The following is a 16,040-nucleotide window of genomic DNA, read 5'->3' as shown; positions in this document are numbered from 1 at the left end:
AGCCAAATAACGGATCAGTGNACCCGGGGGGGTTAATTGATATATTGTAATTGTTAAACTTAATCAAACTAATTTATGGGGTCTAAATTGGATACATTGTGAACTGATATATAGACCTACTATAGTGGTTTTTATAATGTAGATGTATCTGAAAATAGTAACGGCATTTAAACACATTTATTTTTAGATCATTTGTAAAAGAACTGAAGAAATAAACCAAATTATACGAAAAGATCCACACTTATATAGGGAGTATCATATTTCAGTTTAGAGATGGCAACCTGCTATTAACGTAAAAAAATATAAAATAGGTACCCCTATATAAAACATATAGGGGTACCTACATTCAGTAAATGGATTTTAGACAGGGATGGGATACATATTCTGCATTTATTTATTTGTAATATATTGAAATACAATACTGATTACAAACCTCACTCCACCTTCAGTTTTTTTATTCGAATATGCCATAAACAAAATGGTAGCCAAATAACAGATCAGTGTGTCTAAAGTCTATACATTTCAGTTATGGCATGTTTGTAACTAAAATAATAAATAACTAAAAATATATAATTTTTGGATTATTTCGGAAACAGACAAATTTTACGTCATTTTTTATTAATAATAACATTTTTTTAGGGTTTTAGAATGATTGTCGATTAACCTTCTTCTGATTTTAATGAGAGGTGTCGTGGTTTATTTCAAGTTGTAAAAAACAGTTAGTCACGTAAATAACACTTCATTTCCTTCAGAGATAATAATTATATTAATTTAGAAAAAATATCTCTGGCAATAATTAGGTATCTATCTGACATTTTATCATTTATTTCTAAAACGGTGCAATATATCAAAATGTAACACGAATAATTTCTGAAAAACCTATGTATCCATCATAATACTGATGTAGTGAGTTCGATGTGAAATAGTATGGAAGAAAAAAAAATTGCAAACGATTCTACGTCCACCCCTGGAAACACGACCCTTATAAAGAAAAACTAAACATGCACGCCCAATTTGAACAAAATCACTACACTTTTTTTTGTAATTAAAAAAAAATCGATTTTTATAAAAATTTAGCATCCTAGATTATCTAAATTTTAAAATTCAGTAGACAAGCTAACAAGCACCTATTTGTTAAGGATAGGAAACCATTATTTTTGTTTTATTCGACCATTCATCAGGACCTTAGTGGCGACCTGCATCACATAAATAACGTATAATCAAAAACTGAGTAGTAATTTGGCACGAGCACAAACTAATTTATATACCAAAGAGGCCTAAAATCTTTGTACTAAAAATAACTTATTATTTGAGAATAGAATAAGCACGTATCATCTTGAAACGGAAATATGTGAAATGTAGATGCAAACAGTTTATTTAATTTCTAATTTGAGACGAGACACTTTGTATTATTTATTTGTTTTTGAGTAGACGGAATTTTATTCCGAATCACTTAAATAGTCGACTGAAATTATGACCATTGTCTGTAAAATAAAGTGTCATACAAGCAGCCGACTGTAGGGGTAGTTAGGACCTAGTAATTTTATTCTCCAGTATATTCTTATACACCACTAATAATTTGCAAATTGCAAGAGAAAAATTTATAGTTGATTCTATACAAAAAATAAACAGAAAAAGTAAATGTAATGAGAAAAAGAATACCTTTAAGTATATTTTTTTAGTATATCTCTATCATATATTTTTATTCAGTACTTTCTAAAAGTTGCCAAGTAGAAAATTTAGCCAAGTAAGCCTTACCAGATGGTTTTGCTCTTTTTTGTTATACAAATCTGGTGCCATGTGCTCCGGGGTTTCAGGTAAAAGGTATGAGGAGTCACCTGGCAGAGGGCAGACGTCTAATATTTCAGACATAGGCGTGCATTAAAAAGGGCGAAAAAGGACTTTACAAAACATTGGCGTCACGTAACTTTCGAGAATAATTGATATGAAACTGTTTTCCTTCACAGATCAATCTTGTACAAAAAAAAAGTTTAAAGAAACAGAAGTTAAAAAGGTAAATTGATGAATTTTTGAATGTTCAAGATATAATCGATTAACTTATACTTTAATTATATTCAAATATTGAGGTTAAATTAATATAAAAAAACAAATTGGAATTTGTTCAAAATGTTTTTGAAAAGTGTGATAACTAAACTAACTAAAAAAAACTAAAAAACTATCATTATTTGAACGGAACACTTTTTGTTTTTTCATAAAAAATTTTCGTTACCTATTACAAATAAATGTTTGTTTTTGGAACATGATACAGAGCTTTCAAAAATGTTTACAAGCCACGTGACCGTCGAGCCTAGACAACCAACATTGCAGGGCTGGTAACGAAAATTCTCTAAATCTTGGCGTTACCAAAATTAATGATTTGTTTACAGTGAATAATGAGAAACCGTTACGTCTACGCTCAAGATAATGCGATCGCTAATTGGTTGAATAGAATCTCCTGAAAAATTACACCAATCACAGCTGGTGAAACAGAATGTTGTGTTTTAATGTAATCTTGATCTTATTGTTTTAATAATTTTTAATTTTACCGAAATTTAATTGCCAGTCAAGGCTTTGTTGGTTATTATTATAATTACTGACTTATGTTAATATAATATTTTATTAATATCAAAGACGGACAAGGCACTCTTCCTGTTGCAATGTTGGGCACAAAATGGCTATATCTAATATTGTAGCCCTCGTGTTTGCGTGTCAACTATGATTAATACTAGATGCTGTACTACAATTTTTACTTCGCCATAGGTGACTAAAGTCACTTACCTAGTGTAATAAGTTATCTACTTACCTTTAGTGGAAAAGTTGCTAGACAGAATGTATCCCTACTCACCGTAAGAAGGTGCTCTCTTGTTCTAATAAAGCATCAATTTTTATCTTAACACAATTTTATTATTATTCGATTTCCCTCAGTGTACTTACGTGATTCTATAAATAATTTAGAAGTTTGCGATATAAATCCTTTTACGTCTTTTTTTTTGGTACGTCTATGTATAATCAATCTCGAAACAGGCCGGATGGCACGTTCTGCCATCGCTCGCTAAGAAAGAACATAAGGGCGTCTGCAAGAAGGGAACATACACATGCCCTTCCAGCTCCAATCTGTCAGATACCTCATCAAATTCAATAGTTGTGGTTCGGATTCGAAAAGGGAAAAACATTAAAAGGTTTAGTACGTTACTACAGTTTCAGCCGTTAGCATCGAATCCGACCGAACGGATTTCCTATAAATACGATAAAATGATGAAACGAGATATTTTAAATGTTTATTTAGTGTGTCGCACGTAATGAGTTACGGGTATTGATAGATAGTACCTAAATGATTAAAAAGTAATTTCCCAGTGGTGTGACGAGATATTGATAATTAGAAATTCAATTTTAGTGCATACCAGTGATTGAAAAGTACATTAACGTTTTTAACACACGCACCTATCAACAAATTTAAATACTTTAATTCTTAAGTTGTGATAACTGTTTTTAAACCTGCAAATGCAATATTTTGAGGCATCTAACTCTTAAAATTTTCATCTATGGCAAACGACGTTATAACGTTCATTCTGTCCATCTTCAAGGCTGATCTGAAGCAGCGCGCCCACAAACACCAGCAGGTGAGGCGGACGCGTTCAGACCTCGGAGGCCAGAGGCTGCTTCACTGGGATCCGCGGGCCACGTACAGGCGCCTCATGACGTCGCCGGTGCCCCTACGGGGCCGGCCCCAAAGCCCCAGGAAGAAGCCGCCGGACGCGCCCGGTGGTGTCACCCTTCGACACGGAAGTCACCGGAGAGGGCAGCTAAGGAGGTCCCTGAGCCAGCCCTTGGACATTGATAAGCTGTCTCCGCTGATGAGGACAAAGATATCAGGTGAGTTGTTTTTATATACATATATGCAGAGTACCTATTCAGTTTTTAATCAGCTAAACGTCTCCATTAGATTCTACTATAAAAATTAACGGGGTAGGTAGTTCAAGTAAAGTTTTGTAGGAAAATAAATGCTTCGTTCTTGAAATCGAAAAAATTCAAATTATTGTCTGACCAAACTCATATTTTCTGCGAGATGCGCAGATCAAGAAGAGAGTCCGCAATAGGAATGACAAAGACATGAGACAATTATAGTAGGGCAGGTACATACCTTTTGTGCAAAAATTTTACTTGGCTACTTTTATATTATGTATTTATTTAAATGTATCTGAACAAATTATCTCTGCGCATCTAAAATTCCCGAACAAGATGAATTTGGTCAGGCTGTATGTCAGAAACAAGTTGCTGTGGAGAATACCTACAAAAACGGACCTCCATCATCAGGTACTTTTTCATGTAAACTAAAAAAAACTAACAATAAATATATTCAGCCACTGTGTGAAGCAGAAATAATATCTTAAAAATTTTCCATAATTTTTAAGTATAAAGTGGTATATTAGATGGATATTCCAGAGAAAAATATATTTCAATTTTCCACTGTAGTTATAGTTATGGAGCACCACATATAAATTTAAGAAAATTATTTAAAAAGTGCCATATGCATAATAATATGCAACATAAATATGATTAAATACCTACACGCAAATCAATTTAAATTCATTTAGATAGCTTTACAAACTTTTAAATTCGTTTAGATAAAGTTTAAATAGCTTGAAAATGTTTGGAAAACATATACCCCTAATTCATTTATGGGGGAAAATTGGTGAAAAAAAGTCACTATAATGGGAAAATAAATTTTAGAAACTACCCGAATGTGTTATCATAAAATTACAATATATTTTCGTAAAGTTACCTATTTATTTTTAGTTTTAATGCAGCTTCGTTATATTTTTAAGGTATTTTATTAAAGGGACTCTGAAATTAATAATTTTGATTTAACGCCATAAATAATTTTTGTTAGATATATGTTTTGACTGAAATTAGTATTTATGTAATTTCTAATGCAATCTAATTAATTGTTCTAATTTGTGTCTTCCCACTTCTAGAAAAGCTGCTGCACAAAAATAAAAAATAAAAATTGTCAAACCAAACATATTTTTCTTATTTAAAAAACACACATCCCGTTTCCTATTTATTTTTTTATTGCTTGTTTTTATGGTATTTAATATTAATAGATCGAATTTATTTCCTCTCATCATAACAAAAGGTTTTTAAAACTTTTGCAGATTTGGTACCTATCTATTAAAGTTCTGATACACCTAAGCTCGTATATTCGCCGACGTGTCTCCGAGTCTGTTTTCTAATATTTTTCTGTTCTTATCAGTTTTTTTTTAAGTATTCATGTCCATTCAACAATTGTTTATTTTAGTAATGGTAGTGTAGTAGTTTACAAAATCTAAAATTAGTTATCAATAGATAATTAATTACCACAATCTGTTTATTTTGATTTACTTTATGTTAGTTCACAACAATCTGAAACTTAAAATAAATTTCAATTTTTTTTTGGTTAATAAAATGTTTTACAATTTAACTGTTTCATATGATATGTAAGAAATGAAAATTATAGTCTTAAATGCAAATATTGTTGGTACCTAAATGTCTTCAGCCCATTCAATGGTAAAGTCCTCTTTCAATTTAATATTTTGTTATGCCGCTTTATGTGAGCAAAAAAATGCAACTTCATTTTTCTCGAAAATGGTACATGCTACCGAATTTCGACAAGTATACCTTTTTTTTGTAGTATGCTTTAGAGTTTTCAGAACTGTTTAGAAATGTAAAAAATTTTGACTTTTTTTTTCGATTGTACCCCTCCAATTACCTGTATCGGCGACACTGCTTTTCAGAAAGAAACCGTTTGCACATTATTCTTAACACACGGTTGATGTTTACTCATGTACAAATTTTGACATCTTTATCGTTAGCCGATTTAAAGATAATTTAGGAAAACCATTTGGAAAGTAACAACTTCAACACACTGTATCTCGAAAACAGGATGTCTAAGAAAAAAACGTTACATGAACTACCCCCATTATTTTACCATGAAGAACTTGCACACAACATGAACGGGATACCCTGTATAAAGACTAGTTCCTGTTAGAACGAATTTTAATATATTTTTGCGAAATCGAATCAATTACAGAAAAGAAAAGGAAAAATGTTTACAAAATTTTATTCTTTATGTGATGTTTCTGAAAAATAGTCATATTATTTTTGTAAGATTCGTTAATATTCTCTATGACAAGTTTAGTTTAAAAACAAAACGTGAAAATGTTCTGATTAATTTTCTAATCAATAAACTTATCTAGTCATTTAAGCCTTTTTGGAATTCAAGATTTTAATATTTAAATTTTCCACTAGTGCAGTTTATCAATAGTGTAAGAGAACCAACTTTTAAAAAAATTACTTAGTTGACAAAAGTTTCAACAAATTATCAATTTAAAAATGTAAATTTGAACTCTTATACAACTCTATTAATAATTAAGAAAGTTAAGTTTTCGAAAAAGTGTCATAGGAACTTGCTCTATTACGTTTAAGTAGATTTCTCGCTATAATCACATCTTATTTTCTGTTTTGTTTACAGTTTCTAGATCCTTTATTTTTAATGTTATTTACGATTTGAACACCCATCTAATTCAGGGTTGCAATTTTCAAACCCCTCGAGGGTGGCAGATGATTTCAAATATCGGTATCAGAAAGCCTTTACCACTTTCTTCTGCTTCTCCAACTGTGAGAAATAAAATAAAAACTGAATTTCAACCTTACAGTTGTTACAGAAACACCCTGTATAATCAAACTCCTTGAATATATGTAGTAGACGCAATTATCAAGTTGCAAGGCTTATATAAAAATCGCTATTATTTTAATGTATTTTTTTTTCAGGTGTTCGAGTTGGTGGGCATGTTCTCAGTGAAGATGAACACGACGCTCGTCTAGGAACATCTGACGATGAGATTATGTCTGATTCCGAATCATCTGTAGCTTCTCTAACCGACCGGAAAAAGTCTTTGGAGCTAGCTATGGATGAAGAAATGGTAATCCTGGCTGAGGCTGTTTTTGATCATGTTGCCATAGAAGCAGAAGAACTAGCTTTTCGAGCCGGTGATGTGATAGAGGTGCTTGAGACTGCTAATAGGGACTGGTGGTGGGGATCAACAAATGGAAAATCAGGTTGGTTTCCAGCCCAATTCGTACGATTAAGGGTTAGCCAGGAAGACACCGTCGAAGACTGTCTTGCCGCGATGGCCTCTGGCCAACACGTATCGTCTCAAATTCGCAGACGAACTAGTATTTCGTTATTATCAAATGACCAAGTTAGAACTAGTGTAGTGCGGGAGTTAGTTCACACGGAACGTGATTTTGTTAAAGTGTTACAAGACGTTGCGGAAGGTTACATATCAGAGTGTCGGAAGCGCAAGGATATGTTTAGTGAAGAACAAATAGATACGATATTTATTAATTTAGAAGATATATTAAAATTTCAGTCTGCTTTTCTAAAAGACCTTGAGGCTTGTATTGATTGGGAAGCCCCTTATAGGAGTTGTGTCGGTGGTTGCTTTTTAAAACATCGTAGTGGTTTTAAAATGTACTCGGATTATTGCAACAGTCATCCTATGGCAACCGCGTCACTACAAGAACTGTATCAATACAATAATTATAGTAAATTTTTTGAAGCCTGTAGATTAATGCGAGGCTTAATCGAAATACCTTTAGATGGTTATCTGTTAACTCCTGTACAAAGAATTTGTAAATATCCCTTACAATTAGCTGAATTGTTAAAATATACTAAACCCGAACATGACGATTTTGAAAACATCAAGGAAGCGTTAGATGCTATGCGTGGTGTAGCCATGTTAATCAATGAGAGGAAGAGGAGGATGGAAAGTTTAGAAAAATTAGCTGCCTGGCAACATCGAGTGGAAGGATGGGAGGTAATTAGTTAACATATCGTTAAAAAAAACATTTTTTGTATAACTCATATTAATAGATTTGTAAAATTCAGTTATATTTCCATTTTTATTATTTACAGTGCCTTCATAAATGTCCGAGATATTAGGGAATGCAGTTGACCATTGGGTGAGCAAATTTTAAAAAATTTGTAATGTTAAATGTAAACTTTCCAAATTGCATAACTGACTTTAACATTATGACGTGGGACTTTTAATTACATTTTTGAAACTGTGTCCAGAGATTTGATTGGTTGTAGGAAAGACCATGTTCCGCTAATGTCTCGGGCATTTATGAAGGCCATTATAAATAGTAAAGATTTTTAGAAAATTGAAAGGTTAATACTCTATAATTTATGTACATTTTTCACGTTGTAAAATATAGTTTATTTTAATTAATGACAATAACAGATATCCATTCAAATTACAGGGTGAAGATCTGATAGAAGTCAGTTCACAATTAATTTATCAAGGCGAAGTAGTTAGGGTAACGACGGGTATGTGGACCAATAATATCACATTGTTTCTTTTTGATCATCAAATTGTCTACTGCAAAAAGGTAAGTTATAGATATTTTTGCAAACAATAAATAAATAGACCAATAAAATTATATCTTTAGGGGTAGTCCTAACATGTTTTTTCAAATAATAACATTTCACAGATGGGTGAAAATGCGGAATGTAATTTGAACCTACTATACAGAAACATTATTCTTTCTCAAACTTTTTGGTGACGTAAATTTAAAGAATGCAGTGATTTTTTGTATTTATTTTTTTTTAATTAAGTCGAATAGTGGGAAAGTTTTTATAAATTGGGGCCAAACAAAAGTAAACGAAAAAATAAATACCATACTCATGATTCTTGAACAACGCAAAGACGACAAAATTTCCAGATATATAGAAGAGGGCTAGAATATGTTCTATTTTAATACCTGAAGATTTTGAATACCTGAAGATGTATCAGTGATTCAGTTATAGGGTGTAACCTTAGAGCAAATCTTACTGGAGGCAGCGTCTCAGTGGCCGAGAGTGTAGCGGAGGTTTAAAGAGAGATATATATAGGAGGGTATATGCTATCTCTCTCTAGAAGCACGCGATTGCATGTTGCTAGAGAGAGATAGCATACACAGCAGCATAGCGCACTCCTATACCTTTCTCTCTCTAAACTTCCGCTACACTCTCGGCCAATGAGACGCTGCCTCCAGTAGTATATGCTCTAAGGTTGTAACCATTTTATGTAACATCGCTAAAATAATAGTTTTAAGAAAAATAATTATTGACTACTAAACAATAATTCTAAAGGAATTATTGAAATACAGAGCTTTCATAAATGTTTACAGGCCACATGACCACCGAGCTTAGCAACCCATCATTGCTTGGTTGGTACTGGTAACGAAAATTCCCTAAATCTTGGCTCGCACATATTTATAATTCGTTTACAATGAACAATGAAAAACCGTTACGTCTACGCTTGAGATAATGCGATCGCTGATTGGTTGAATATAGAATCTGGTGAAAATTTACACCAGTGATACCTAGCCGATGAAACAGAATATTGTATTGTAATATAACCTTGAATTTATTGTTTTAATTTTATCGAAATTCCAATTGGCAACGTGAAGGAAATAAAGTTACTGTTCCAAACAAAATTACTGGTTACGTGGCTTGTAATCATTTATGAAGGGTTTGTAGGAGAGATTTGTCACCTTAAATATTCAATAGACATTTTTTTGGCTGTACTCATATGTGAATACACGAGCCTTAAATGTAAATGTTTGGACATTTCAATAAATTAAATTTAAACAAGTAATGCAAATTCAATAAAGTAACATATTTTCTTTATTTAAAGTTTTGATTATTATGCGTATGTTCGTGACCATGGCCTTGATTGTAGTAAACATCTAAGAAGGTCATACAAGCTATTTCTGATTTACTGCAAAGATAAGTGATACATTAACGTTCAAATATCGTCTAAAAAACAATATTAGCAATAGGCATTGAACACAAAATATAAAATTGTTGACTGACAGTTGAAGCTTAATTCGATAAAATCTGCAGTGTCCAATATGATTAGTCTGTGTAGAGAATGGAGATACAGACAAAACTGATACTTGAAAGCAACTAGTGAAAATACTAACAAGGTCTCAAATTAAATGTAAATGATCTAAGAAAGCATGTTTTGAAAAGATGTAAATTGTTACTTAAACTTATAATAGAATAATAAAAGTATTATACAGGGTAGGTCACCGGTAACGCCTCGGTCGCTAGGGACCAAACGGCAAATGTTACATAAACCTGTTTAGGTGGATATGTGTAAGTTGATTAGGGCTACATTTTAAAAATATTTTGAAATATACAGGGTGTCCAGGAAAACCGTACCATATCAAAGTTATGTATTTTTAAATGAAACACCCTGTATTTTACTGCATTTTTGAAAGCACTGTAAAAAAATAGATGAACTTTATTAAAAGTTCTTCATACCTAGGACTTATAGTTTGTGAGATATTTCAATTTTAGTGAAAATGCAGGCTTAACGTAGAAATTTAATATTTGCAATAAAAAAATAATTTTAAGGAAACAGCTTTGGAGAGTGTATTTTAGATCCTTGAAGTTATAAATTTATAAACCAATAACTTGGTTATTTTAAATGAGACACCCAGAATATTTTTACTTTGGGAGTTAGGAAATTTAAAACTCTTTCAAACTGTGTATAGGTTCCCTATACCTATTTCTAACGGTATTGGAGATATTTGTGCCGTTTCGTTTTTTATCGAATTTTTTTGTAAGATGTATCCACGTGTCTTTATCGAGGTCTTTATTGAATTAGTTTGGGTTTTTCTTGATGACGTCTCTTTAAATATAAGGAGAAAAATGTGAATGCAATTAGATGGCGCACCTGCACATTTTTCATATTCAGTGAGAAATTATATAAATTGAAAATTTAGTAATAAATGAATAGGTAGGAATGGTCCCTGTCACTGGCTACCTAGGTGTCCAAACCTCCCATAATGGACTTCTTTGTTTCGGGCTATATAAAAAATCTTGCACGCATTGTTCCACCTACTACATACTTGCGATGATATGAAGGGAAGGATTAGAGATGGATTTGCCACAATCACCCCAAATATTCTAAGGAATGTGTGAGAATATCATTTGAGATAGAATAAGATGCTGTATTCAAGAGCATAGTTATCAATTCCAACATCTCTTTAAGTTTTTCTTTGTTTCTTCTAAAAGTAAAATTTTCTTTAATAAATATTTTTCATCTTCATAAATAATTCAGTTACTTACTACAAACATATTTATACAAAATTAATAACTTTTTATAATTATTCTGCTTATAGAATAAACTTTTTTGAATATTGTCATGATAATGATAAAAGGAAATTTTACTTTTAGGAGAAACAAAGAAAAATTTTAATTGATGATCGAATTGATAACCATTCTCTTGAATACAGCATCTTATTCTATCTTCAAATGATATTCTCACGCAAGTGCATCTCTAATCCTTCGCTCCAATATCATCGCTAGTAGTAGGTGGAACATTGTGTACAAGATTTTTTATATAGCTCGCAACAAAGAAGTCCATTACGGTGAGGTCTGGACACCTGCGTGGCCACTGGCATACACCATTCCTACTTATCCATTTATTACTAAATTTTCAATTTAAATAATTTCTCACTGAATATGAAAAATTTGCAGTTGCGCCATCTAATTGCATCCTCATTTTTCTCAATATATTTAAAGAGACATCATCAAGAAAAACACAAACCAATTCAATAAAGACCTCGATAAAGACATGTGGATACATCTTACAAAAAAAATCGATAAAAAACGAAACGGCACAAATATCTCCAATACCGTTAGAGATAGGTATAGGGAACCTATACACAGTTTGAAAGAGTTTTAAATTTCCTAACTCCCAAAGTAAAAATATACTGGGTGTCCCATTTAAAATAACCAAGTTATTGCTGTTTAAAGTTAAGACAAGTATTCAGCAGTTTTTTGAACACCCTGTATAATACTAAGTGACGACAAATATAACAATTTATAACTTCAAGGATCTAAAATAGACCCTCCAAAGCTGCTTCCTTAAAATTATTTTTTTATTGCTAATATTAAATTTCTACGCTATGCCTGCATTTTCACTAAAATTGAAATATCTCACAAACTGTAAGTCCTAGGTATGCAGAACCTTTAATAAAGTTCACCTATTTTTTTACGGTGCTTTCAAAAATGCAGTAAAATACAGGGTACTCCATTTAAAAATACATAACTTTGATATGGTACTTTTCTTGGACACCCTGTATATTTTAACATATTTATAAAATGTAGCCCTAAACAACCTACACATACCCACCTAAACAGGTTTCTGTAACATTTGCCGTTTGGTCACTAGCGACTGAGGCGTTACTGGTGGCCCACCCTGTATGTAATAAATAACAATGATAAATGCATAATTTGTTAGTTTTGAGTGCATCAATTGCAGTGCATTCTGAATCCTAACGACGTACAAAATTCATCCATCAAAATTTATAGGCAAGCATCAGCTCTTACTGTGGCTTATCGGATAGCATAGTTTTATAAGTAGCTTATAAAATCAATGGTATAATTAGGTCGAAAGGTGACTTGACTTAGTTGATGTTGTTGGAACATGTTTATTGTAGAAATATTATCACAGTAACTCAACAATTCCTTGAAATAGGTAAATTTTTTTCTTTTGTAAATAAATACAAACTTTCAGATTTGACCAGACTTTAAATAGAGAGCTATTAATTTTCATGGCAATTATTAAACTAAATATTGTCTGAACATTTGAGTTAGGGCTCATAATATACTGCTTAAGGAGGTTCGATACCAAAAGAGAAATGGTAAGAATGTTTTCAAAGCAATTGAAATCTGTTAATAAATATGCAAACTGACTTGTGTAAAAATATCAGATCGATCGACAACGTAGTTTTTTTGAAAAATGAATTTAAAAATTATGCTCTTTTACACAGGCTCTTATGGGAGTTGGGAAAAAACTTTCATCAAACGTGAATATTGCTCTTAAAAATGGTTAGGATCGGGAAAATAAAATTGTAATTAAAGAATTAAATATTATTAAACATTTTAAAACAATAAAAATATGCACTTACAATGTATTTATTGAGATAATGGAATGAATAGATAACGTTTTGACAAATTTGAACAAACATCTGATCCAATGAAAGGAAATATGGCAACACTGTACGCTGTATTTAATGCTTCGACTGATGCGTTATATTTGAATAGCTCAATTATAGATTATAAAATTATTCCAGTCGAAAATATATGTAGTAATAATTAATATTAAATAAATTTTTCGTGATCTAAAGCAATATACTAGCAATTTGAAACAAAAATTGAAAGGATCTCTTTGCAAAACGAACAGTTTAGTTGTTATGTCATAATCTTCAATTTGACAAGTCGACGTCTCACTATCATACATTGAACTTCTTGATAGTTATCATATGGATTCTCGGTGTGCACATTTTCTTTTTTTCTCATCAATCCACATTCTGTTTTACACTCATTTTATACTTTTCAGTCATTACTTTTCCTTTGTACCTTGGTTGTTCATTCATGTTTACGGAATTCGCGCAAAGTTGACAGTAGTGACAGTTGACCTAACTTTTACCACCACGCCATGGCAATGTTGCCAGATTTCATCCATAATTTTACAAGCTCGTAATGAATAAATAGACGCTTTTATTCAAATAAAAAGTGAACTGACGTGTATTAAACACGACAAAAATATGCAGGCTAATATGTGTTGTATAAATTTCATTCTAAATAGCATACTTAGTTCGCTGAAATTAATTTATGTAAGGTTGGTACTGCAACAAGACTCCCGTGTATAAACATAGGCATACTCCCCGCACCGCCCGCCCCGTAAGAGGTGTATCGAACGTCCTTAAAAGATCTGAAATATATATTAGTTTTTTTTTGTTACAGGACATCTTGAAAAGGAATACTTATGTGTATAAAGGTCGTATATGTCTAAACACTTCTGAAGTTATTGATGTACCTGATGGAAAAGGTAAGAATTTTCTTGTAATATAAACTTTTTGTATGATAAATTCCAGAGCCACCCACTCATAATAGAATAGTTTATTAAATATGTCGTCATACCTACTAAAAGAACTAAAATATTTGAATTTAATAGTCTATTGGCCCATAAAAAAATTATGGTATATATTTCAGATCTACCCTAGGTCTAGTTACATGCCTGTAATTTTGAGATACTACATAAATATACATGAATAAATAATTTCTATAAAACTGTTTTTTTTTTTAATTACAGATGCACACCTGGGAGTTAGTGTCAGACATGCTATAAAATTATATAGCGTAGTGCGGGATAAATGGTTATTATTTTGCTGTCGCTCACCCAACGACAAGCAGCAGTGGCTGAGAGCTTTCTCTGAAGAGCGTAAACTTGTGGCTCAAGACAAAAACGATGGCTTAGAATTCCCTCCCTCAGCTAGGCAACTCGCCAGGTTAGCTGCAAGATGTCAGAAGAGGCCTCCTCGTAAACCAAGAAGTAAGTAGCCCTCTTATATTTTAATTGGTCGATTATTTTCATATAAAAAAGTTACAGAATTTTTAAAGCAATGTCTGTTAATATTCCTAAACAAAAGTAAAAATAACAGATGAAACAAAATGTTATTTAATTCTGCTACCAGTTTCATCAACTATATTAATTCGCATCATTAGGCAACAAGGATTTGTATAAAAGTTTTCCAATAATTGTCAATTATCTAACATATTATTATTATTATTATTATTATTATTATTATTATTATATGCAATGTCACACGATCTTGACAAAGATCGTGACACAACTCCGAATCGATTCTGAATCTACAGTCGGAATTTCTGGATCAGTTCGTGTTTTGATCTTAACATCAAAGAACTTCTCTAGAAAACATTGTTGAGATTTCAAACCACCTTGAGCAATCAGTGATTGGAGAAACAACTAAATTCATGATATCTTTGCACCATAACCCCATAACACTATAACCCCATAACTCTGTTTTATTATGGGGTTAATCCTATAACCTGTTATGTAAACGATTTTGATCGCAAAAAATCTTGATCACTGATTGTAACATTAAGGAAGTACTATTACGTTTTCTCAGTGAAGATACAAAAAGAAAAAACCTGTAACATAAGTTTACAGGATTTTATATGCTCAGGTTATTATTATGGAGTTAGAACAGGACTACAAACTTAACTCCTCAGTATTTCATGGTTATACACCCAGAGTTATAGGGTTACAGGGTTTTTCAGTTATGGAAGCCTGACAACTCACAGTAATATGTTTCATATCAGTTCACAGTAGTTTCAGGCCTCCGAAGTATGAACATCATGTCCCCATATATTTATTTCATGGTTATATGTCCTATGTCCTCTCCCACTGCTGGTGGATATGATTATGAGATTATGGGGTTAGTGGAGCCTGGCAACCCACAGTCATGCAGTTATTGATCCAGGAATTCTGACTTTAAATTCAGGATACTCCTGTATCCAGTACAGTACACTGTACTGTACTGTTTTTCAACAGTATTTTAAAAAGCATTATGTGAAAAAAATTGTTTTTCTAAGGAATTTATGGCCTCAAATTAATTATAGTAGGGGAGCCCACGATGCTAAACAGGGATTTACTCGAGCGTCGTGGGGACCTATTGGATTTTGAAGATTAGATGGTAGAAAGAGAAAAAGGTTATATGATGTATACCCTGTCACCGGTGGGGGAAGCGTCTACAGGCTTTCAAAAATGTAAAAAAAAAAACAGACATGGAAATACTCGGGCACGTCAGATATTGATAGTGTATATGCTCTACGTGTCTCCGATGATGGAGATATGTTAATCTGCCGATTTGGATGGTGGGGGCGGCCGTACGGAAAGGTTAAAAATGGGGAAAACAAAAATTTACTCTAGCACGTCGAATATTCAGAGGGGATGTTAAGTGAACCCGAACGAAGCTCCCATTCAAAAGACTGACGATTCGGATGTGACACAAACTCGTGGCAACTTTTTGAAAATCCAAAAAAAAATCGCCATTTTGAAATACTCGAACGCGTCAGATTTTCATATAGATGGTTCAGTTTAATGCCCTGGTCGTGCTGATCCATAATCTGA

The 16,040-nt window shown here is 32.3% G+C and overlaps 1 protein-coding gene across 1 annotated transcript in view; it reads left to right on the top strand.

The window, feature by feature from the left end:
- Window positions 1-16,040, top strand: part of LOC108906105 (spermatogenesis-associated protein 13) — a 191,513-nt gene that overhangs the window by 165,653 nt on the left and 9,820 nt on the right. Inside the window, exons 8-12 of the mRNA XM_018709264.1 lie at window positions 3,585-3,873; window positions 6,811-7,859; window positions 8,305-8,433; window positions 13,850-13,934; window positions 14,199-14,438. Of these exons, the coding sequence (XP_018564780.1) occupies window positions 3,585-3,873; window positions 6,811-7,859; window positions 8,305-8,433; window positions 13,850-13,934; window positions 14,199-14,438 (1,792 nt within the window). The remainder of the gene's footprint in view (window positions 1-3,584; window positions 3,874-6,810; window positions 7,860-8,304; window positions 8,434-13,849; window positions 13,935-14,198; window positions 14,439-16,040) is intronic.

Source organism: Anoplophora glabripennis, unplaced genomic scaffold, assembly GCF_000390285.2.
Source record: "Anoplophora glabripennis isolate ALB-LARVAE unplaced genomic scaffold, Agla_2.0 scaffold272, whole genome shotgun sequence".
Lineage (NCBI taxonomy): Eukaryota > Metazoa > Arthropoda > Insecta > Coleoptera > Cerambycidae > Anoplophora > Anoplophora glabripennis.
Note: the sequence above shows the minus strand (reverse complement) of the source record. Positions and strands in the feature narration are given on the sequence as shown.